The 25,268-nt window shown below is 46.8% G+C and overlaps 1 protein-coding gene across 2 annotated transcripts; it reads right to left on the bottom strand.

Annotated features, from left to right (window-relative positions):
- Positions 1 to 17,732: 17,732 nt before the first annotated feature.
- On the bottom strand, positions 17,733 to 24,479 carry LOC127311249 (phosphatidylglycerophosphate phosphatase PTPMT2). 2 transcript variants are annotated; one of them, XR_007857623.2, is made up of 7 exons: positions 21,484 to 24,479; positions 19,974 to 20,096; positions 19,693 to 19,786; positions 19,460 to 19,542; positions 19,042 to 19,131; positions 18,379 to 18,519; positions 18,123 to 18,261 (listed from the first exon to the last, which is right to left on the bottom strand). XR_007857623.2 is itself a non-coding variant. In XM_051341632.2 (6 exons), the coding sequence occupies exons 1-6, from the start codon at positions 21,850 to 21,852 to the stop codon at positions 18,031 to 18,033; spliced, it is 990 nt and encodes a 329-aa protein (XP_051197592.1). In that variant the 5' UTR covers positions 21,853 to 23,651; the 3' UTR covers positions 17,733 to 18,030. The 2 variants fall into 2 exon arrangements, 1 of the variants encoding a protein (XP_051197592.1); XM_051341632.2 differs by lacking the exon at positions 18,379 to 18,519 and having other exon boundaries at positions 17,733 to 18,261; positions 21,484 to 23,651.
- Between the last annotated feature and the right edge of the window lie 789 nt (positions 24,480 to 25,268).

Raw genomic sequence — 25,268 nt, 5'->3', positions numbered from 1 at the left:
TGTCGATCTGCGAGGTTCGATAGTTTCCTCGTTCAAGTTTCATGATCATTATCATTAGCTTCCTCATTGCCGGTGTAGGCGGTACAGGTACAACTTCCGCATCGCGCTACTCTGATCAACGAGTATAGATTCATCAATCTCATCGAGTTCTACTTTTCTTCCAGTCACTTCTTTAGTGAGAAATTCTTTCTCAAGAAAAGTTCCGTTCTTAGCAACAAAGATTTTGCCTTCGGATCTGTGATAGAAAGTGTATCCTATAGTTTCCTTAGGATAACCTATGAAGACGCATTTCTCCGCTTTGGGTTCTAGCTTGTCCGGTTGTAACATCTGTACATAGGCTTCGCAACCCAAAACTTTCAGAACGATGACTTAGGTTTCTTATTAAACCATAATTCATACGGTGTCGTTTCTCACGGATTTTGATGGTGCTCTATTTAAAGTGAATGCGGCTGTCTCTAATGCATAACTCCAAAATGATAACGGCAAATCAGTAAGAGACATCATACTACGAACCATATCTAAGAGAGTTCGATTACGACGTTCGGACACACCGTTTCGTTGAGGTGTTCCGGCGGTGTCAATTGTGAAAGTATTCCGCATTTCTTTAAATGCATGCCAAACTCATAACTCAGATATTCACCTCCACGATCAGATCGTAGAAATTTGATCTTCTTGTTACGTTGATTTTCTACTTCACTTTGAAATTCCTTAAACTTCTCGAAAGTTTCGGATTTATGTTTCATGAAATAGATATACCCATATCTACTCAGATCATCCGTGAAGGTTAGAACATAACGATAACCACCGCGATGCTACGCTCATTGGTCCACATACATCGGTATGTATGATTTCCAATAAGTCAAGTAGCTCGCTCCATCATACCAGAGAATGGAGTCTTTGTCATTTTTCCCATTAGACATGCTTCGCATCTATCAAGTGACTCAAAGTCAAGTGATTCAAGTAATCCATCAAGATGGAGTTTCTTCATGCGTTTCACTCCAATATGACCAAGACGACAGTGCCACATATAAGTAGAATTATCATTTAGTTTAATTCGCTTAGCATCAATGTTATGTATATGTGTATCACTACTATCGAGATCTAACAGAAATAAGCCATTCTTTTGTGGTGCTCGACCATAAAAGATATTATTCATAAAAATAGAACAACCATTATTCTCAGACTTGAATGAATAACCGTCTTGCATTAAACAAGATCCAGATATAATGTTCATGCTCAACGCAGGTACATAATAACAATTATTTAGGCTTAAAACTAATCCCGAAGGTAGATGTAGAGGAAGTGTCCCGATTGCGATCACATTGACCTTGGATCCGTTTCCAACGCGCATCGTCACTTCATCTTTCAGCGAGTTGTCGTTTATTCTTTAGTTCTGTTTCGAGTTACAAATATGAGCAACCGAACCATATCAAATACCTGTGTACTAGAACGAGAACTAGTGAGATAAACATCTATAACATGTATATCGAGATATACCTTCTTTCTTCTTCTTGACAAGGCCGCTCTTTAGATCAGCCGGATACTTGGAGCAATTACGCTTCCAGTGTCCCTTCTCCTTGCGATAATAGCACTCAAGCATCGTGCTTAGGGCCGTTCTTAGGTTTCATAGGAGGCGTGGCAGCTTTCTTGCCACCCTTCTTGAATTTTCCCTTAGACTTGCCCCGTTTCTTGAACCGGTGGTCTTGTTGACCATCAACACTTGGTGCTCTTTCTTGATCTCAATCTCAGCAGCTTTTAGCATGCCAAAGAGTTCAGGTAACTCCTTGTTCATGTTCTCGCATATTGTAGTTCATCACAAAGTTCTTGTAACTTGGTGGCGGTGATTGAAGGACACGATTAATCCCGATCTGTTAGGAATCACTATTCCCAAGTCATCGAGTTTCTTCGCATGCCGGTCATGGCGAGCATGTGCTCACTAACGGAGCTGCCTTCTTCCATCATACAGTGAAGAAATGTTTCGATGCTTCATAGCATTCCACTGCCGCATGAGTCTCGAATATAGCTTTCAGCTCATTCATCAACTCATGAGGATCATGGTGCTCAAAACGTTTTTGAAGATCGGATTCCGTGCATCGCACAGGATGGCACACTGAACTTGAGAGTACCGAGTTTTCCGAGTTGCGTAAACAGCTTTTACTTCATCGGATTCATCTTCTGCAGGAGGGTCACCTAGCGGTGCATCAAGCACAAATTGCAGATTTCCGCCGTAGAGGAAGATCCTCACATGACGGAACCGATCGGTGAAGTTGCTACCGTTGCTCTTAAGTTTCTCTTTCTCTAGGAACTGATTAAAATTGATTGAGGACGCCATCTCTACAACATATATTTGCAATAGTTTAGACTAAGTTTATGACAAATTGAGTTCAAATTTTAATTCAACATAATTAAAACCCTAGGTGAACTCCCACTCAAAACAATATCCCTCGCATTGTCTTAGTGATCACACGAACCAAATCCACCGCACCTAAACCCGATCATCACGAGAAAAGGTGTGATTTCAATGGCGAACACTCATAGTGTTCATCATATCAACCATATGATTCATGCTCTACCTTTCGGTATCACGTGTTCCGAGACCATGTCTGTACATGCTAGGCTCGTCAAGGCCACCTTAGTATCCGCATGTGCAAAAACTGTCTTGCACCCGTTGTATGTACTTATCGAATCTATCACACCCGATCATCACGAGATGCTTCGAAACGATAAGACTTAATAACGGTGCTACTAAGGATGAACACTTTATTATCTTGAGATTTTAGTGAGGGATCATCTTATAATGCTACCGTCGCGATCTAAGCAAAATAAGATGCATAAAAAGGATTAACATCACATGCAGTTCATATGTGATATGATATGGCCCTTTTGTTCTTGTGCCTTTGATCTTCATCTCCAAAGCACGGATATGATCTCCATCATCTTCGGGCATGATCTCCATCATCGTCGGCGTAGCACCAAGGTCAATGGCACCGTCTTCATGTTTGTCCTCCATGTAGCAACTATTACAACTACTTTGAAATACTACTCAACATGAAATTTAAAGACAACCATAAGGCTTCACGCCGGTTGCCACAATACAATAATGATCATCTCATACATATTCATTATCATATCATGGCCATATCACATCACCAAACCCTGCAAAAACAAGTTAGACGTCTCTAATTTGGTTTGCATATTTTACGTGGTTTAGGGTTTTCGAGAGAGATCTAATCTACCTACGAACATGAACCACAACGTTGATACTAATGTTTTCAATAGAAGAGTAAATTGAATCTTTACTATAGTAGGAGAGACAGACACCCGCAAAGCCTCTTATGCAATACAAGTTGCATGTCGAACGAGGAACAAGTCTCATGAACGCGGTCATGTAAAGTTAGTCCGAGCCGCTTCATCCCACTATGCCATAAAGATGCAAAGTACTCAAACTAAAGATAACAAGAGCATCAACGCCCACAAACCATTGTGTTCTACTCGTGCAACCATCTATGCATAGACACGGCTCGATACCACCGTAGGATAACGTTGCATAGAAAACAAAAATTTTCCTACCGCGAACACGCAATCCAAGCCAAGATGCAATCTAGAAGACGGTAGCAACGAGGGGTATCGAGTCTCACCCTTGAAGAGATTCCAAAGCCTACAAGATGAGGCTCTTGTTGCTGCGGTAGACGATCACTTGCCGCTTGCAAAGCGCGTAGAAGATCTTGATCACGATCGGTTCCGGCGCCACGAACGGGCAGCACCTCCGTGCTCGGTCACACGTTCGGTTGTTGATGAAGACGACGTCCACCTCCCCGTTCCGGCGGGCAGCGGAAGTAGTAGCTCCTCTTGAATCCGACAGCACGACGGCGTGGTGTCGGTGGCGGTGTAGAAGTCCGGCGGAGCTTCGCTAAGCAAACCGGACAATATGAAGTGGAGGAGCAAAGCTAGGGTTTGGGAGGGGGTGGCCGGCCACTCAAGGGGGCGGCCAAGCTATGGTCTTGGGGTGGCCGGCCCCCTCCCTTGGCCCCTCATTATATAGGTGGATCCCAAGTGTTGGTGTCCAAGTCTTCGAATAAGACCCGAAACCAAAACCTTCCATAGGAGGGGGCAAACCTAGCCCAACTAGGACTCCCACCCAAAGGTGGGATTCCCACCTCCCATGTGGGGGGTGGCCGGCCCCTATGGTGGAGTCCACTTGGGACTCCACCCCCACTAGGGCTGGCCGGCCATGGAGGTGGAGTCCCTTGTGGACTCCACCTTCCTTGGTGGTTTCTTCCGGACTTTTCTAGAACCTTCTAGAACCTTCCATAGAACCTTCCGCGACATTTTATTTCACATAAAATGACATCCTATATATGAATCTTATTCTCAGGACCATTCGGAACTCCTCGTGATGTCCGGGATCTCATCCGGGACTCCGAACAAATATTCGAACTTCATTCCATAATTCAAGAACTACCATTTCAACATCCAACTTTAAGTGTGTCACCCTACGGTTCGAGAACTATGCGGACATGGTTGAGTACTCACTCCGACCAATAACCAATAGCGGGATCTGGAGATCCATAATGGCTCCCACATATTCAACGATGACTTTAGTGATCGAATGAACCATACACATATATTACCAATTCCCTTTGTCTCGCGATATTTTACTTGTCCGAGGTTTGATTTTCGGTATCACTCTATACCTTGTTCAACCTCGTCTCCTGACAAGTACTCTTTACTCGTACCGTGGTATGTGGTCTCTTATGAACTCATTCATATGCTTGCAAGACATTAGACGACATTCCACCGAGAGGGCCCAGAGTATATCTATCCGTCATCGGGATGGACAAATCCCACTGTTGATCCATATGCCTCAACTCATACTTTCCGGATACTTAATCCCACCTTTATAGCCACCCATTTACGCAGTGGTGTTTGGTGTAATCAAAGTACCTTTCCGGTATAAGTGATTTACATGATCTCATGGTCATAAGGACTAGGTAACTATGTATCGAAAGCTTATAGCAAATAACTTAATGACGAGATCTTATGCTACGCTTAATTGGGTGTGTCCATTACATCATTCACACAATGACATAACCTTGTTATTAATAACATCCAATGTTCATGATTATGAAACTAATCATCCATTAATCAACAAGCTAGTTTAAGAGGCGTACTAGGGACTTCTTGTTTGTCTACATATCACACATGTACTAATGTTTCGGTTAATACAATTCTAGCATGATATATAAACATTTATCATAAACATAAAGATATAAATAATAACCACTTTATTATTGCCTCTAGGGCATATCTCCTTCAGGTATGATGGACGGCTTCTTGAGAACCGCCAAGGCGATGCCCGGCGGAATGGCTTGCCGGGTTGAACCAATCTTGGATAAGGCGTCAGCCGCCTCGTTGTTTGCTCGTGGCACATGGTGGAATTCGCAGCCGTCGAAGAAGCCGGATAGCTGCTGGACATGGAAGCGGTATGAGGCCATGTTGGCGTCCTTCGCGTCCCATTCGCCAGATGCTTGCTGTATGACCAAGTCGGAGTCGCCGAAGCAAAGTATGCGACGCACGCCAATCTCCTTGGCCAGCTTCAGCCCATGAATGAGCGCTTCATATTCCGCCACATTGTTGGATGCGGCGAAGTGGATCTGCAGGACGTAGTCCAGCCGATCTCCCTTGGGAGAGGTGAGGATGATGCCGGCTCCCAAGCCGTTGCGCATCTTCGAACCGTCAAAGTGCATCTTCCAGTGTGTGGAATCCGGCACAGGCGGCAGTGCGCATCTCGGCCCAGTCGACGAAGAAGTCCGCGAGGATCTGCGACTTGATGGCTGTGCGTGGCTCGTAGAGGATGGTGTGGGCGGCTAGCTCCAGGGCCCACTTGGCAACCCGGCCGTTGGCATCCTTGCTGCCGATGATTTCCGCCAAGGGCGCTGTGGCAACCACCTTGATGAGGTGCTCTTGGAAGTAGTGCTTGAGCTTCTTGGCCGCCATGTAGACGCCGTAGGTGACCTTCTGGTAGTGGGGGTAGTTTTGCTTCGACTGGGAGAGCACTTCACTAAGGTAGTAGACTGGACGCTGGACCAGCTGCTCCCTGCCGTCTTCTTTGCGCTCCACCACCAGGACAATGCTAACCACTCGATTGGTGGCTGCGATGTACAACAGCATCGGCTCCAATGAAGCCGGCGTTGCAAGGATTGGCGCGGTTGAGAGCACGCGCTTTAAGTCACGGAAAGCTTCCTCCGCCTGCGGTGACCAGACGAACTTGTTCGTCTTCTTCATCAATTGATACAGGGGCAGTGCCTTCTCCCCCAGCCGGCTGACGAAGCGGCTCAAGGAAGCCAGGCAGCCAGCGAACTTCTGGACGTCCTTGAGGCACTGCGGCAGTTCCATCTTCTCCAGGGCACTGATCTTGTCCGGGTTGGCTTCGATTCCTCGCTGAGAGACGAGGTAGCCAAGGAGCTGGCCAGACGGCACGCCGAATGTGCACTTGGCCGGGTTGAGCTTCATCCGAAATCTTCTCAGATTGGTGAAGGTTTCTCTCAGGTCATCAAGGAGGGTAGTCGTCTCCTTGGTCTTTACAACGACATCATCCACATATGCGTGAACGTTTCTGCCGATTTGATCCTGCAAGCATTTTTGCATGCACCTTTGGTAGGTGGCGCCTGCATTTTTCAAGCCGAACGGCATAGTCGTAGCAATAAGCCCCGTACGGGGTAATGAACGAAGTCTTTATTTGATCAGCCGGATTCAAAGGAATCTGGTGGTAGCACGAATAGGCGTCTAGGAAAGACAACGATTCACGGTACCGGCGATCGAGTCTATGACTTGATCTATGCGCGGCAGGGGGAAGGGATCCTTCGGGCACGCCTTGTTCAGGCTGGTGTAGTCGATACACATGCGCCAGGAGCCGTTCTTCTTCAAAACCAGGACCGGGTTCGCCAACCAGTCCGGGTGCAGCACTTCCATGATGAAGCCGGCAGCTAGGAGCCGGGCGATTTCTTCACCGATGGCCTTCCTTCGTTCTTCGGCGAAGCGCCTGAGAGGCTGCTTCACCGGCTTGGCTTCAGGCCGGACGTGGAGGTGGTGCTCAGCCAACTCCCTCGGCACACCCGGCATGTCTCTTGGAGTCCATGCGAAGATGTCCCGATTCTCACGGAGGAAGCTGGTGAGCTCGCTTTCCTATTTCTTGCTCAAGCCGGCACCGATGGTGACGTACTTGTCCGGCTGCGCCGGGTCCAGCAGGATCTTCTTGGTGTTGTCGGCCGGCTGGAAGTGAGTCGTCCCAGCCGGGTTGCCTGCAGCCGGCATGTCTGTCTGCGCGGCTTTGGCGAGGGCGACGGCGTCGTGGATGAGCTGCTTCTCAATGGCGATGACCAGCGTCTGGGCCATCTTGGAGCTCTGCGTGGCGCAGTCCATGGAGCGGCGATAGTCGACGGCTACGGTGATGACCCCCTTGGGGCCAGGCAGCTTCATCTTCAGGTACCCATAATGGGGCACCGCCATGAACTTGGTCAGGGCCGGCCTGCCCAGGAGCGCGTGGTAGGGACTCACGAGGTCCACCACCTCGAACTCGATTCTCTCGGTGCGGAAGTGATCCGGCCTCCCGAACATCACCTCCAGCGTGATCCGGCCGATCGGCCGGCAGCGGTGGCCTAGCACGATGCCGTGGAAGACGGTGGGGGTGGGGCGCAACTCGGCCTCCTGGATGCCCAGCTTGCGGGCGGTGTCGCGGTAGAGGATGTTGATGCTGCTGCCGCCGTCGATGAGGACGCGCGAAAAACGCACGCTGCGCCGGGTTGTGCCGATGGTGGGGTCGAGGACCATGGCGTAGCTGCCTGGCTTCGGCAGGACAGCTGGTGTGTCGCGGCGATCAAAAGTGATGGCCTGCTCTGACCAGTTAGGTCTTGGGGACCGGTGGTATGACCGCATTGACCTCGAGGGAACGGCTCTGCTGGCTCGTCTTGTCCTCAGGCTCGGAGGTGAAGATGATGTAGGTAGCATCTTCGGCCAGATATCGGCCGGCATGGTGCACTTGGTTAGCCTCGTGGTGCTCGAGGTTGGCGTTCTCTGCGCCGGCTTGGCCACCCGGCCCGCCGGCTGGTGGGGGCGGGGGTGGAGGCGGGAGAGGTTCACCGCTGGTCAGCCGCTTCATGAAGTGGCGATCGCGGGTGGTGTGGTTGGAGGGGTTCTTGCCGCTGTGGTACTTGCACGGCGAGTCGAGCATCTGCTCGAAGGTGTACTTCGGCTTCCACCGCCGGTCTTGCTTCGGCGGCGGCTGCCGCTGCTGCGTTGTCTGCGCCACGGCGGCTACGTGGGCGGAGCCGCACCGGCGGTCCGGCTGGTCACCGTGACGCTTGCCGCGGTAGTTGTCCCGCCGGCTGCCATGAGAGGCGCCGTCTGCCGGCTTGTGCTCAGCCGGCTTGTGGTGGTCCCGCTGGAGGGAGCCGGTCTGGGTCAGCCGGCGCCTTGCCGGCTTCTTCGGCCAGCGCGTACTTGTCCGCGATGGCCATCAAGGCGGCCATCGACTTGGGGTCACTACGGCGCAGCTTGTGCCACAGCATGGTGTTTGGCCGGCAGCCTCCCATGAAGAAGCTGATGGCCTGGATCTCGTGCACGCCCTCGCAGGAGTTGCGCATCTCGCACCAGCGCGTCAGGTACGCGCGATCCGTCTCGTCCGGGCCCTGCTTGCACATCTCAAGCTGCTGAGGGCGACCCGGCCGGCGGTAGGTGCCGGTGAAGTTGCTGACGAAGGCCTCTTCGAAATCCAGCCAGCCGTTGATGCGGCCGGCTAGCAGGTTGTTGAGCCAGGTGCGGGCGGAGCCGACCAGCATCAGGGGGGAGTAGCGTACTGCCCATCGCTTGTTGCCTCGAGAGATGCCGACTGCGGTGGAGTAGTCCTGCAGCCAGTCCTCCGGCTTGGCGGTGCCGTCGTACTTGGGCGTGTCGCGGGGGAGCTGGAAGCCGTCGAGTACGGGCTCGTTGGCGATGCGGGGCCCAAAGCACTTGGGGCAAGCCGGCGCCTCCTCTTCCGCGATGCGGGATTCGACCAGCCGATCGAGGCGGTCTCTGGCGTCGGTGGGCTCGATGCGGGGGCCCAGCCGGGAGCGTGCCGGCTGGCGTGTGCTGGCTGCTTCTGGAGCCGGCCGGTGGTGACGGCGGGGCTCGGAGTCTTGCTCCTGGTTCCGGCTCGGGGGAGGCCGGCTGCGGCTGCTGCCGCTTGGCTGGTGGCTCGGCCGGCCCGAACTTGCGTGCGTGGCCCGGGAGTCACGGTGCCGGCTTGGTGCCGGGAGGCGGACTCGGCCGTGTCCCCGGCGCCTTCCCCGTCGTTGCTGCGCAGCGCCACGAGCGTGAGAAGCTGCAGGGGCATTGACGTACACTGGGTCGGCCGCTGCTTGTTGGCTGCGTTGAGCAGCTCAGTCACCCGCATGGTTTGGCGGCGTAACTCTTCGCCTTCAAGGCGGTTCAGCTCTTCTGCGGCGGCTTGTGCCGCGCGCATGTTCTTATCGGGGGTGTTGTAGACGGGTAGCTCCGCGGACAGAGTCGGCGAAGGAGCGCCGTCGCGGGCGATCTCAGCGCCAAGGTCGCGGCCTCTGCGGCGGATCTGACCGGCTCGGCTGGGACCGTCGCCGCCTGGAGTGAGGCCGTGGGCGCGGTTGTACTCGCGCGGGGTGATCTCCATCGGCGCCAGCAGCAGCCAGTTCTTCGGTTTGTTGAGGAGGAGCTGGCGGTGCGCCTCCGCATCCGCCTCGATGGTGGTGGGGTCGCCGCCGGGCGTGAGCGGGGTGCTCGGCTTCGCCGGACTTCGTCCAGCCGGGACGGTGGCGGTGGCGCCTTTGGGCCCGAGCCGGAGGCGTTGGGGTCGACGTTACGCTCCAGGTTGGGGCCACGGGTGCGCGGGTTCTTGGTGGGGAGCTCCTCGCCAGCCATCATGACTTGCACGACGACGGGGCTGGCGGGTGCGCTGCTGCCGGCTCGCGGAGGAGGGCTTGCGCAGCGCAGGACCTGCCGCGGGTAGCGCGGCGGTGCGACGGTAGCGACGTAGACGTCGTGGCCGCCGAAGGAGATGACGCTGCCGCCGGCTGGGAAGGGCCGGTCAGCGAAGCAGCCAGCGTTGTCGGCCGACGCGGTCGAGGGAGCCGAATCTCCAGATCAAGCCTGAAGCGACTCGCTCGCCGGTGGTGATGGTGAGGCCCGTCCGGATGAAAACACCGGCCGAGGATGCTGAGGGCCCCACGGTGGGCGCCAAATGTCGTGGGATCGTCACGGCATATGCCATAGGGTGGCTAATCGAAGTGGTTCCTGAGGAATCTCACGGCGGTATCCGGATGCGGGTATGGGCACGAGCGACACGGCGACGTACCCAGGTTCGAGGCCCTCCGATGGAGGTAAAACCTCTACTCCTGCTATGAGTGTATATGATGATCACACAATACAATGGTGCTCCTAGAGCTATGTCCGGCTGCTCCTGGGAGGCTAAGGGAGACGATGGTCTCTCTCTCAGGGCAGCTCTATGGGTGGAGTGAAGTAAGAATGATCGATCCCCTGCATGAGAGGGGGTAGTGCGGCTTATATAGGCGCCGGCACTTTACATATAAGACCCTATAGTTTACTGGCCGGCCTGGCCGGCTTCGGCTTCCGCTCCTTCCCGAGGCGGTGACGTCAGGAGCCGTTGAGGCATCGTGGCCTGTCCCATCCGGCTGCCACGGTCAGCGGTATGGAGAGGAGGTGTCCCTGTCGCCGTCAGCCACTGTAGCCAGTACGGATCGTCGTAAGCCCTGGCGGCCTGTCCGGCGCGTGGCACTATTGCTCCACAAAGGCCCCCGCGCTTTTACGGAAGATGGAGTCAGCGTGGACTTTCGGAACCCGGATCACCAACCCGGTTCCTTCCAGTGCAAGACTCGCCAGCCTCGAGTCGGTCTGAGGTACAAACCCCAGTCGGATATGGCTTGTAGAAGCCGGCCCAGCTACAGCATTGGTGGCCGTAGCCAGGCCGACTAGGACCTAGAGCCAGCCGGCTTCCGGACCAGCCGGCCACAGCGCAAGCCGGCTGCTCCTCAGCCGGCCTTTGCCGCGAGCCGGCCAGTGGCCAGCCGGCTGCTCCGCGTCCAATGCCCTATCCGGGGTCTTCCCCCCGACATCGACCTAAAAACGCACGGAGAGAAGTCGAAGTCGCCAGAAAGCCTCCAGAACGCCGCCACATCGCGAAACTCCGTCTCGGGAGCCAGAAGTCTCCGTTCTGGCACTCCGCCGGGACGGGGAATTGGAGGAGATCATCGCCATCATCACCGCCAACGCCTCTACATCAACCAGCCATGTTTCCCCCATCCATGTGTGAGTAATTCCCCCGCTGTAGGCCGAAGGGGATGGTAGGGATTGGATGAGATTAGTCATGTAATAGCATAAGATTGTTAGGGCATAGTGCCTAGTGTCCGTAATTGGTACTTTGATGATATTGTTGCAACTTGTTATGCTTAATGCTTGTCACTAGGGCCCGAGTGCCATGATCTCAGATCTGAACATGTTATTGTTTCATCATGATATTCATTGTTTATTGATCTTACCTGCAAGTTGTATACACATGTCGCTGTCCGGAACCGATGGCCCCGAAGTGACAGAAATCGGGACAACCGGAGGGAATGGTAGCGATGTGAGGATCACATGTGTTCACGGAGTGTTAATGCTTTGCTCCGGTACTCTATTAAAAGGAGTACCTTAATATCCAGTAGTTTCCCTTGAGGCCCGGCTGCCACCGGCTGGTAGGACAAAAGATGTTGTGCAAGTTTCTCATTGCGAGCACGCACGACTATATATGGAACACATGCCTATTGATTGCTTTGTACTTGGACACCGTTTTATTATTATCTGCAAATGCCCTGCTATGATTGTTACATGAGTTTCTCTCATCCATGCAACGCCCGTCATCCGTCCCCGTGCCTACAGTATTTTAATCCTGCTGTTTACTAAAATCACTACTGCTGTCTTTGTTACTCTGCTGCTGTTATTTCACTACTGCTACTGCCATAAAACTATTACTACTGATAAACTCTTGCGAGCAAGTCTATTTCCAGGTGCAGCTGAATTGACAACTCCGCTGTTAAGGCTTCCAAGTGTTCTTTGTCTCCCCTTGTGTCGAATCAATAAATTGGGTTTTACTTCCCTCGAAGACTGTTGCGATCCCCTATACTTGTGGGTCATCATTGAACTCCACTTAGGCCAAAAGCCTAAGCTTCGGGGGAGGTATACCGGCATCACTCATTCTTTGCATATTATGGTTGCTGGATACTTGTACATACTTGTTTAGTTGCTTTGAGTGGTTTTCTATGAGAGGAAGATGATATTTGGGGAAGTGCTGCCTGAAAACAGATTCTGGACTGTTACCGAAAAAATTCCCAAAAATAGCCAGAACAGTATTTTGCGAAGACAATTTTTGTGCATGTTCCCCAGGTCGTTATCTAACTTTCATTAGTTGAACACTTTTCGATTTGAGCAGTGGAAGAATTTCTTAAAAATCGAGTACTGTACTGCTGTTAAGTTTGATGAATTTCTGCTGCTTTGTGTTTATGTGAGTTTTCTAGTTTGCCATTTTCTTGTTTTTGCTTTGTTTCTTTCCCAAAACACAAAAAGACCAAAAATATTTCTGTTGTTTCTCTTCATGATTTGTTTTCTTTGGTTTATTGCATTTGTTTCGCTTTATTTGCTATTGCTAGTTTGCTATAAGAAAACCCAAAAAGATTTTGCTTTGTTTGCTTGTTTCCTTTTGCTCTTGTTTCCAATTCGAAAACACCAAAAATATTTGCTGTTCTTCTTTGGTTTGTAAAGTTCATCATGAGTTCAATGGTCTTCGGTGGCTGGAGCGTGGTTTTCATTTCATATTATCCAAGCTACACAAGTGAAAGGCAATAATGACGACCTATGACAATTGGATTGTGGTGAGAGGCTGGTATGAACTCTATTTGTTTTCATTTTTGTACATATACTCATCCATGTGAGCATGCTTAGTTGGTTCATGTGAGGTATATGTCATTTGAGAAAGTCTAGTAGTTCATGATCTCTCATGTTTAGCTCCAATTTATTAATATGAGTAGCATGTCTTGGATGTTTGCTTGCATTGTTTTATTCATAAGTAAGTATGGCATTGTGGTATCCTCATCTGAATAATTCATTTATATCGACTTGGCACATGCTCACGCATGCATATGACTGAACAAAAGTCAATTAAGCCTCGATGATTTACATTGCTTCAGAGTTCTTGTATCACTTTTATGCCTCCGTTAATTTATTTTGCCGCAAGCATGATTATGACAGTTACTGCTCTTTTGATTTGTCGCTCCCTAGTCTTTTGCTAGCCTTCACTTGTACTGAGAGGGAACGCTGCTCGTGCTTCCAAACACCTGAAAACCAAGTTATTCCAAAGTGTCCACCATAAATACCTATGCATGGCATTTCAAACCATTCCAAGTAAATTCTCATGCGCTACCTTTAAAACCTTCAAAATGCTTCTCAATTTGTGTTAATGTTTCATAGCTCATGAGGAAGTATGTGGTGTTTAATTTTCAACCTTGTCATTTACTTTTGACGGACTTTCATTATGGACTAGTGGCACATCCGCTTATCCAATAATTTTGCAAAAAGAGCTGGCAATGGGATTCCCAGTCCCGAATTAATTAACCTAAATAGACACTCCTCCATGGTATGTGATTGTTGGACGGCACCCGAAGGATTCGGTTAGCCATGGCTTGTGTAAGCAAAGGTTGGGGGGAGTGTCATCATAATAAAACTAAAATAAAAAGGCACTCCTTCATGGTATGAGATTGTTGGCAGGCACCCGAGGATTCGGTTAGCCATGGTTTGTGAAAGAAAGGTTGGAAGGAGTGCCGCATAAACATAAAAATAATTCATGGGAGCCGCTCTTGGGAGTCCGGTTGGCAAGGTAGTTGGTGTACCCATTACCATTCGTTGACAACAACAAACACCTCTCAAAATAATTTTACTCTTGTTTTAGAAATGAAAAGCTCTAGCGCATGTTAATCCCTGCTTCCCTCTGCGAAGGGTCAATCTTTTACTTTTTGTGTTGTGTCTCCATTCTTTCTTTGAGCACTATCTTGAGAGCACAACTGTCATTCTTAGTATAATATGCTTGTCTCAAAATATGATTGATTGTGGTATAACTTTGATGCTTTTATCTTTGACAGTCACTACTTCTAGTCTTTCTATGAACTTCAGAGGTGCCTGGGCATTTATGTTTTGCCGATCAAATACGGGCAAGCGAGATACCACTTTATCATACTCTCTTATGAACATTGCAATCCTGCTTATATACATGATTCATGATGCTTATTATTAATTATTGGTACCTCTCCATGATTGACATAGCTGTTAGATGATCTTATTTGTATGCATCTCATTATGAACTGCTTAAGTATTAGCCATAGCATGAGAATATATACATCATATGAGCAAATGTGTTCGTGAAAGTTCTTTTATCGCTCAGTTGTTAACTGAATTGCTTGAGGACAAGCAATAAGCTAAGCTTGGGGGGAGTTGATACGTCCAAAACGTATCTACTTTCCCGAACACTTTTGCTATTGTTTTGCCTCTAATTTGTGTATTTTGGATGCAACTAACACGGACTAACGCTGTTTTCAGCAGAACTGCTCTGGTGTCTCGTTTTTGTGCAGAAATCCAACTTTCAGAAAATCCTCGGAATTTATGCGAAGGCCCTATTTTCCCAGAATGCGACGGAGCCAGAAGGACAAGTCAGGTGGAGGCCCGAGGGCCCCACACCATAAGGCGGCGCGGCCCAGGGGGGCCCGCGCGGCCCTGTGGTGTGGCCCCCTCGGCCGGCCTCCGACGCCCTCCTTCGGACTATATATTGCCTTCGACCTAAAAACGCACGAGGAGAAGTCGAAGTCGCCAGAAAGCCTCCAGAACGCCGCCACATCGCGAAACTCCGTCTCGGGAGCCAGAAGTCTCCGTTCTGGCACTCCGCCGGGACGGGGAATTGGAGGAGATCATCGCCATCATCACCACCGACGCCTCTCCATCAACCAGCCATGCTTCCTTCATCCATGTGTGAGTAATTCCACCGCTGTAGGCCGAAGGGGATGGTAGGGATTGGATGAGATTGGTCATGTAATAGCATAAGATTGTTAGGGCGTAGTGCCTAGTGTCCGTAATTGGTACTTTGATGATATTGTTGCAACTTGTTATGCTTAATGCTTGTCACTAGGGCCCGAGTGCCATGATCTCAGATCTGAACATGTTATTATTTCATCATGATATTCATTGTTTATGGTCTTACCTGCAAGTTGTATACACATGTCATTTGTCCGGAACCAATGGCCCCGAAGTGACAGAAATCGGGACAACCGGAGGGGATGGTAGTGACGTGAGGATCACATGTGTTCACGGAGTGTTAATGCTTTGCTCCGGTACTCTATTAAAAGGAGTACCTTAATATCCAGTAGATTCCCTTGAGGCTCGGCTGCCACCGGCTGGTAGGACAAAAGATGTTGTGCAAGTTTCTCATTGCGAGCACGTACGACTATAATTGGAACACATGCCTATTGATTGCTTTGTACTTGGACACCGTTTTATTATTATCTGCAAATGCCCTGCTATGATTGTTACATGAGTTTCTCTCATCCATGCAACGCCCGTCATCCGTCCCCGTGCCTACAGTATTTTAATCCTGCTATTTACTATAATCACTACTGCTGTCCCTGTTACTCTGCTGCTGTTATTTCACTACTGCTACTGCTATAAAACTGTTACTACTGATAAACTCTTGCGAGCAAGTCTGTTTCAGTGTGCTGAATTGACAACTCCGCTGTTAAGGCTTCCAAGTGTTCTTTGTCTCCCCTTGTGTCGAATCAATAAATTGGGTTATACTACCCGCGAAGACTGCTGCGATCCCCTATACTTGTGGGTCATCAGTTTGCTAAGAATAAAGTTAGGGGATTCATCGACCTAAATACAAAAAATACCAGGAAAACAAATTCTAGCTAATTCATGAGTAACTTTGTTGGCTTCTCTTGGACAATGCTATTATGCATCCAACTTTTTGGCCCATTAACACTAGCAGGAACACAACAATTAAATGGACAAAGTTACCTCTCTAACACCGTAGCCAATGTCATGAATAAAGTAGAAACACATTTTTAGCATGTTTAAATAGAATTAAAGAGGAGGGAGATAACTTCATTTGGGGCGTCTATCTCTCTTCCAAAGTGTGATCATCTTCCCCAATCTCTCATTTCCACCTAATTTGAATGTATTGTGTATATCATATAAAAATGTGAATCGAGAGATTGTGCAACCAAAACAACTTGAAACCTAATTTCTTATGTTGTTATTGATCCCCTATTCTACATCCCAGAGATCATATGGCCCAAAGCCAGAGAAACCACACGATGTGATGAGTTGACATCAAGGTGCCAAACGACTCCGTCGATAAGAACTCTTGGGCTTAACTCGATAGATTCAAAAATTACAAATTGATAGCCCTAAAAAAGTGGATCACTTCTTATGTACTCAGTTAGAATGATTTTTTAAAAAAATAATAAGAACCTAAATGTATGTTCCTAGGAATTTAAACTTGCATGGTTAGGTTGTATCGTTCGCTTCCCTACCAAATAAGTTAGGTTTGCTTCTTTTCTCTATCTATATAGTGCATGGCCTATTAGAGGCAGGCGGTGCTATTGGACGCTTTTCCTTTGCATCTTATTCTTTCTTTTGCCGCTATAACATTTTTCCATATTTGCAGTCAATTGAGACATACCCTGTTTTCTCACTTCCAAAACCTTCTTGAACTAGACTAAATGATATGTATCAAATTGAAGTTGTGAATTCGAATTGTTCCTTCTTTTATTGCTGGAAAAGCTTCACTAGCTAGAGAAGTGATAAACGAAACTTATCCCTTGCCGGGTTTGCTTCTACTACTTGAGCAAAAAAGAATTGTATTCGGTGCAGCCATACCAGGCCGCTGTCATCAAAATTCATACTGACAATCACGCGAAAATCTGTGTCGTGCGCTCTGTGTGTGTGTGTGTGTGGTGCAATGCCCTATTTGATTATAAGTATGTTAGAACGGAACAACATCAACTCTCCTTATAACTTGCTTTGGATTTTCACAATTTAGAGGAGCCTCATGTACACATGGTTCAGATGTTAGCGTGACAGGAGGAGAGGAATCATAATTTTTTTTATATAAGGCGGAGGACAGTTTGCCTCAATCAATTGGGCGAAAGGAATTTCAATATCATCAAAAAATGTGTCATTACAAGTGGCAACAGGGTGTCGCAACATGCAGCTGTCTCAGAAGAAGGAAAACAGAAGGCTTTCTTCTGTTTTACGAGATTTGTCGGTGACCCCACCCACTCATCACTTATCTATCTACAGATCTTAATTTAAGATGCGATCGGGTGATCCGAATTCGGACGGCGACAGGAAGGCACGTCGCTGAAACTTGCAGGACTGGAGCACCGGTATTGCTAATCCAAACTGGGTCACTATCTCCTAACGAGATTCGATGCCCACTCAAACATACTATTCCAAGCGCTGCCATCCATCCAGAGCAAAATCTGCAAAGCTTTTTTTGGTAAGGTAAAGTGCAGATTGCTGGCTTCATCCATTCCGAAGCTTCATGGATTCGGTAGTTTTCGGTGGACATTATGTGAGAATCTACTATGCCGGTTTACATGTATATGTCTACATTGTAGACGGTATTTCTAAAACAAAAATAAATGCTGATGGCTTGTCTCTGTTTTGGTGCTGAAAGTTTAAGCGTCTGCTGCACAAATTGGAAGTCCCGATTCTGTTGAAACTTACACAAGGGCGGCCAGGGAAGCAACCTGTATAGTTTGCCCCAAACGATGTGTGTGCACTGAGCAAGAACCAAACGAAACATACCTGAAAAAAAAATGAACAACATGCGAAACTATCCCTTGCACATTTTAGGAAGATCTTCCTGACAACACAATCGCGCCGGTTCCACACTGACAAAGGACCAGCACAGGGCTAGGATCATGTGTGCAGGTCGTCGCGGGGAAGCGAGTTGCCAGATCTCACAGGGGAAGGAAGCAAACACGACAGCATCTTCATCATTGGCCTCGACGGGGTGGTTTTATGAGAAGACAAGCTGGCATTCTCTTTGATAACTCCTGGCGAACCAGAGCCATCTTCAGTTGAGAGTACCACGTCCTGTGTTTTCGATGGTGCTGCTCCAACGACCTTTGTACTGAATTCTTGAACCACCTGCCATCATCAGAGGCACCACAATGAGTAATTATATTAATATAAACTATCTTCTGTCAAGGGATCAACATGGGGTACAAAGGAAACTGTCTATTTTGATTCACGAAGAGACACTACCTAGCTTTCAATACCACCTACGAAATTTCATAATTCTCCACTGACCGCGCCGCTGGAAAATACATAATTCGTCTTAACTCATTCTATAATTCGTGGGCTGGATTTGGGTCCACTGGGAGTGAGTTTGGTCCACAGTCCACACTGCATTAGTGCAGCTATACAGCATTAGTAGCTAGCATGTAACGATCCGAGTAGTTTACAGATAGCAGCATTGATTTGCAAATAGGATATGAGCTCACCAAATGATCAAATCAGAAAATTCTAAAAAATAAAATACATATGGAATATAGGCTATAGGTAATTTTGTCTAGAGGCAAATAGTTAGAACAAACATATTTCCAGGCAGGTGGCAGCCATGTTCGCTTTGTGCTTGACGGAAGCAAGTTTAATTAATTCCTTAACAAAGACTTGTATATCCCAATAATGGGATGGGTGCTGAAGTGTGCATGTCTTTTCCAGTTAGTTATCACCAGCGTATGTTGACTATGAACTACTTATCACAGGCAACTTCGATTGATCTATATATACTAGGAGAGGGACAAATGTATGAAACGTTTCACATCCAAGAAACAACACAGCTCGAGAGAGTGGCATAAGAAAATCTTGTTAGTGCAATGAGTTGTACTTCAGAAATGGAAGAAATGAGTTAGGATGTCTCCATACCTTCCACTGAGAACGGGTAAGAAGCACTCTAGCCCTTTTAGACCGCACATACTCAAATGCTGCAGTAGGTGTCATATTCTTGTACTTCACCTGTTAAAAATCAAACATAAAAATTCCGACTGAAAAATGATAAAAAAATAATTCTAACTATGTTCTGCGCGATAATTTTATTCCCACTATAAGGGTTATAAGTAACTACAGACATTTTGGTGGTAATCGCTGCAAAAGTGTGAAAACAGTGATTTTAGTGAAAGCTTTTTGGAACAGAAAATTTAATGAATAGCGCCGTTACAGATTTTCCGAGTCGTGAGTCCTAACCGCGAAGGCACAAAAGCCTCAATATCAAACCTTTCCCACCATGGGAACTTGTCAGCTCAATGTTTGACATAATTAGTTTCTCTAGAACATAGGAACTTACCAGATAGCACAAGACAATTGTTGTACTCCGTCCCCTCCCAGCTTTGCAGTGAATATATGTCATTCTACCGCAGGATGTATTTCCTGATTAAGCATGAAGAATTATCATCTAAAATCTCCATATCTCACAAAAAGTGAAGGTGTGAATGGCCTGTACATATTCAATTCTGGCCGATCAAACAAATATTTTCTTAGTTACAACAATCAATTTGGGGTAATTTGTTGCTCACTTACTATGAATGAAATCAATAGCTTGATTAATATCCACAAGTGATGGAGCAAACATATAATCTCTTGTAGGTATAACAAGGTGATCGATTCCACGAGACTGTAAATTTAACAGGTGAGCATTTGTGTCATGTGGGATTTCCCAGTTGGTCATAAATCATAACTCCACTTGCAGCAATTATGTCAGAGCATGGACATAAAATACAGTGCAAATATGAAGGGCTGAAGGCTCTGTCAAATGTTATTCATGTATTTTTTACAAATAAAGGCACAGATGGGCAACTTGCCTGATACATTGATGACGGCACTAAAGTCTCAAATGGTTCATTTAGAGTTATAACACCATGTACTCCAAGCTTCTGCAAGCGTGGAACATCCTTGCGGAATGGAACAGCTCCAAGCAAAATGAACTGGTAAAGAGGACAATGCTTAGATCAATGAGATTGATCCATTTTATCATTATCAGGTCGGAGTTAGAACATTAACAATAGTTATAGGCTTACATCTCCTTAAAATGAAATATATACTACAACAGAACTGTGTATTGTAATTCCGCAATCACGTCATGCAGACCGAAGGCAAACATACACACATCTGTATATTGGTACCCATGGAAAAGTACACAGAACACAGACAACTCTGATCTGCAATATATGCCATGCTTGTGATCACAGTAATTAGTACTCCGTAATTATAATTGCAAATGAGGAAACTGGCACACTGTGAAACCGTGACTAAAACTGAACAAAAAGCAACAGCCAGTACATTTGCTAGTACATTTTAATTGCAGATGAGCAAATGTACCACATATAGTTTAACTGAAGTTAATCAAGATATGGAAGTTAAGACACTTGTTCTCACTTCAACCCTATTGTACATCGATCATAGCACTGAATGGGTCTATTTCTAGCTTGCATCTCAGGTATGATTTCTGTTAATACATGCTTTAGGGAGAAAAAATCTAGCTTCAAACAGGCTCGAAAGTCTGGTCATGTAGGTACACAGTGAGCCGCGATTTACCTATTAGCAACGATAAAGGCATACACCTTAGTCAGCAGTACATAATCCTGTATATATTAATTATTAGAAGTAATCTAGAATAGGTCTACATTTAAATTGCCTAAGCACTTAAGCACTAAGACTAGCCAACAGCACGACATCAGAGCCAAGGGAAAATAGTTAAACGATATGCTTTGTTCAATTCTAGAAATCAAATAGATATGTAACATGGTGCATGAATAGCCGGTTCAGCCTTTACCCGTGTGCATCAAAGTAGCAAGGCTTGTTAGGAAGTTAACAGCTTACCAGAAAACAACATGTGACCTTCGAATTGTCAGAACACGTCAAAGCTAGACTAAGGAATAGACTGAAAACGTAACCAAGATCATTTGGAGAGAACCTAAACATGATATATTCAATTCACGATGGAGTTCTGCCTTTCGCAGGTTACTGAGATTACCCTTGTTACTGAATCACCTCAAAAGTCCCAGTTCTCAGCGCCCAAAATGTTACTTGCTAGTTGCCACCAACAAAGAAATGTAGTTGATAATTCTGACAGCCCTACAGATGAATATTTCTCCTCACTCCAAATAATGCATTCTACTTCTAGATAGAGGTTACTATTATATATTAAACTAGAACAAATTGATAACGCATTTGCATCTAAAAGTACACTGCTATGGCTAAAATTACATACTGCTCATCTGACAAAAAAAAAAACTACTAGTAGGTAGTCTCGACTAGTAGGGCATCTCACTGGAAATAGGGCTATTGGAAAGGCGATCGATGGCAGTTCACCTGATCGACCTCGTCCCACCACCGGAACTCGGCCTGGACCTTGCTCCTAACCACGTTGTACAGCAGCGTCGGGTAGAACAGCGCCCTCGCGGCCGCGCCCACGGCCGCTTCCTTTGCCTTCCTCTGCCCGCGCCGACGGGCCGACTCCGTTGCAGCCATGGCGATCTGAATGCCGCGGGAACAACTGCCGGATTTCTCCTCAAATCGCACGAGGTTGAGAGCTTGGACGCTTGGTGCGAGCTGCTCTTCTCCGATGTAGACGTATGGGATCGGAGATGGCGTAGAGCTAAATTGACAGAATTCCGGCGAGGAATGGATGGTGGATTTGGAGGTCGGAGACGGAGAGAGAGAGAGAGAGAATATCAGCATAGGAGGGGAAACTGCTGGATGGAAAACCAAATTGCCAAAATTTCACTACTCGTTAAAACAAGTGTGTTACAGAATCGTAACAAACCGACTTTTCCTCCCGTCTCTCCTCTCAGCCACCGCCTCAATCCTAGCCGCATCTAGTTCATTTTCCTCTCTAGATTGGTTCCCCTTCCTCCGATCGGCTTCGCCGGCGTCGGAAGAAATGGGGAACCCGATCTATATGTGGAGTTTCGAATAAAAGATTGTTCATCCTCCTCTCAGCCACCGCCTCAACCCTAGCCGCATCCAGTTCATCCTCCTCCATAGATTGTTTTCATTCGATTATGTTAGGATTTTGGTAGCAGTCTTTTTGTTGGTTTTCCCTCAACTGAGATGGCATCGTCTGCAATAAGTGATCTTCGGCCTTTCGCTCGGCGACGACATCTTCTTCCCGGCGTCAATGGGGGTGTTGAACAATCACAATTGGCTAGGTATGAGTCTTCGGATCTTGCTTCGCTAGATCGATTTTGGATCTTTTGTCGTTGTTGCCGCGAGGAGGATTATCCTCGCAGTTTTTGTTCTGGCTGCTACGTCATCGACAATGGTGATTCGTACTCTCGGCTCTCCATCGACGACGACAAAGCTAATCGGTTATTATTCCCTGACATACTGGTGTTGGTACTCTTGCCGATGTTGTATAACTGCTTTAATGGTTGCGTGCGTGTACGCAGCCTTGGCATTGCGCCTCAAAAAATTATGGGAGAACTTTCGTCGGTATCTACAGGTTTATGGTTCGTTATCTATCTTTGGCTGCCTTTAGAAAAGTACAAGATTGTGTTATGGAAGAAGAAAGAAATTGAAGATCTCAAAGATTTGTTACTATCTTTTAGACTTTATTTTGTAATCGTTGGAGTCAGTTCATGTATCTCTACCATGTACTATTTGTTGCTATAAATATATATGGTATTGATTGTCAAAAAAAAGTGTGTTACAAAATCCAGCCAATGAAAAACCAAAGTGTCAATATACCACTCAGATCTGGGCTTTTTCATGCAAAAATAGCATCTACCGTCTATTCCCAAATATTTTCTATTAGTCAACAAAATAGGTGTCATACTATTTAAAGTATCAAAATTGCCCCCTAATAATCTCAACAAAATGTTCCTTATCCCTAACACAACCAAAATCTCTTCTTCCGCCCGGTCGAATATGTACCACCGCTAAATGCCACCCACTGTTGTTACTCGCGCCAGCCGTCGCATCTTTCATACTGCCACACCCCTCCAACTCACATTGTTGTACCTTCCCCTACTCCACCACGCTCGTTACTCATCGTCATATCCAGTGGCAGAGCTGCCATACAACAATCGGGTTCATCTACACCCAATAAAATCAGTCAAACCTTCATTATATTAGTATGTGATATTGCTAGTTAGTGGAAGATTATAGATAATGATCTAAAGGGCTGACCCCAATGACCTTCTCGCCCCACGTGGCGAGTCCTTACCTAGAGCAAACGACGATCCCCGCGGTATCTTGATATTAGCCCTAGTTGAGTGCTCTCTTTTGACGGTGCATACATAGAAGGCGTAAGCTAGCATGGTTGAGTTTGGACACTGTGGTATGCCTTGAGCTACATGATGTGCATGATCGTCACCATTGGCAAATGTGTTATGGAAATACCCATCACCACATGCGCCTACCGACGTCAAGCTAGGAAACAACCTCTAGATAGTAGTTAGTACTGGCAAATTTTCCCTTACTACTTAATAGTTAGTGGTTGAGATTGTGCAACCATGCCGTATTGGCATCCTGACAATCTCTCACAACATCAAGAAAGATCTTAGCGATTTGAAAGAGTAAGGACATTAATGTCTTTTTTTTACTCAATTAGTATTATTTGGACAGTAATGGTATTCTGGCATGCAATTTCTAGAAGGAGTGCTTTTTTTTTCCCATTTTGGCTCTCAATAACGGAATTTTGATAATCTTGATTTTGACTATATCATCGTGGGAAAATCTTGGCACTAGCTATTACGAGAAAACACACGTCTTACTTTTTTAAACATGCATGATTAAACACGCAAACTACCATCGTATCTCACACTATCACACATATTTACGGTCACGTAAAATGAGGCGCATGCAAGTGCGTGTTTTGAGTTTCGGGACATGCCATTTTCTAAAAAATGCAGCACAAGAGTTAAATTTACATGTGTGAGTATATATGAGTGTATAATTCATTATGTTTGTTGTTTTGTTCCACGTGAACTATACATCAATGAACTATATATCAATACAACAAGCAAGGTCTTGTAGTGGTCAAACAAAATACGCCTTACATTTTTTGGTCGGGGGTGAGTTCATCACATATTCAGATTTGATTGTTCGAGTAATTTTACTACCAAATACATATAGTCGATGCAATGCCATAGCTGGGTTGAATTATGTGGACACATACATGAAAATAAAGAATTTTAGGCACTAGTCTACATTTAAAAAAGAAGGCATCTAGACAGCTTGCATTGTGAGGCTTCAAAAGTTTTTTCCTAGCATAAACTCCATCAGTTTATGAAAAGATCTATAAGTTTTCGAAGTCAAACAACATTTGACTGGATCTAACAAAAAACCATCATTAATTATATACTCCTACTAAAAATTTATCATATGAAAAAATATTTTATGGTGTATGTTACTATACAGATCGGTATTACACACGTTATTAGTTTTTTTATAAGTCATATCAAATTTAGGTTGTCCTGGAAAAAAAATCTATACACCTCATGAAGTCACATTGCTAATGTCCAATATGAATCTCAATATATATGTGCACACCAACATATACCGCGTTCATCTCAAGAAGAAAATACACACACAAGCCCTGAATTTCTATAACACTACAAGAGGAGTGACACTTCTAACCCAACAGCCACAAGTTTGATATTTTGATGTCTCATAAAGACGAATTTTGTTCCACAGAGAAGGACGTTCCCGTTTAGTGAGGCACATGTGCTGACTTCATTAATCTCAAAACCTAGAATTGGTTCCTACACGAGAGTTTAGAAAATGCTACCTCCACCCAAAACTTAAAGCTTATATTTATTTGTAAAAAGTCAAACTATGTCAAGTTTATCCAAGAACGGAGATCCATCGTCGGCGGAGATGCAGGCGGTGTCGAGGGCGTGGAGGCAGGTGAGGGCCTGCACGATGCCACCCGGCCAGTGCTCCATGACGGGGGAGAGGTAATCAGAGGGGATAGGGTGTGGGAGGTTGGACGAGGGCACATGCGCAGTTGGAGATAGCGGAGGCGACCACGGGGTCGATGTTTCGAATAAGACGATAGCGGAGACGACAAAGCGACGGCTGAGTTGGACGAGGAAAGCCTCTAACATAGTGGAGTCTGGGAAGAATAGGGAACATGTTTACTTTTTTAAAGT

The sequence above is a fragment of the Lolium perenne genome, chromosome 7 (assembly GCF_019359855.2).
Source record: "Lolium perenne isolate Kyuss_39 chromosome 7, Kyuss_2.0, whole genome shotgun sequence".
NCBI lineage: Eukaryota > Viridiplantae > Streptophyta > Magnoliopsida > Poales > Poaceae > Lolium > Lolium perenne.
The sequence above is the reverse complement of the archived record's forward strand: the minus strand, read 5'-3'. Positions and strand labels throughout refer to the sequence as shown.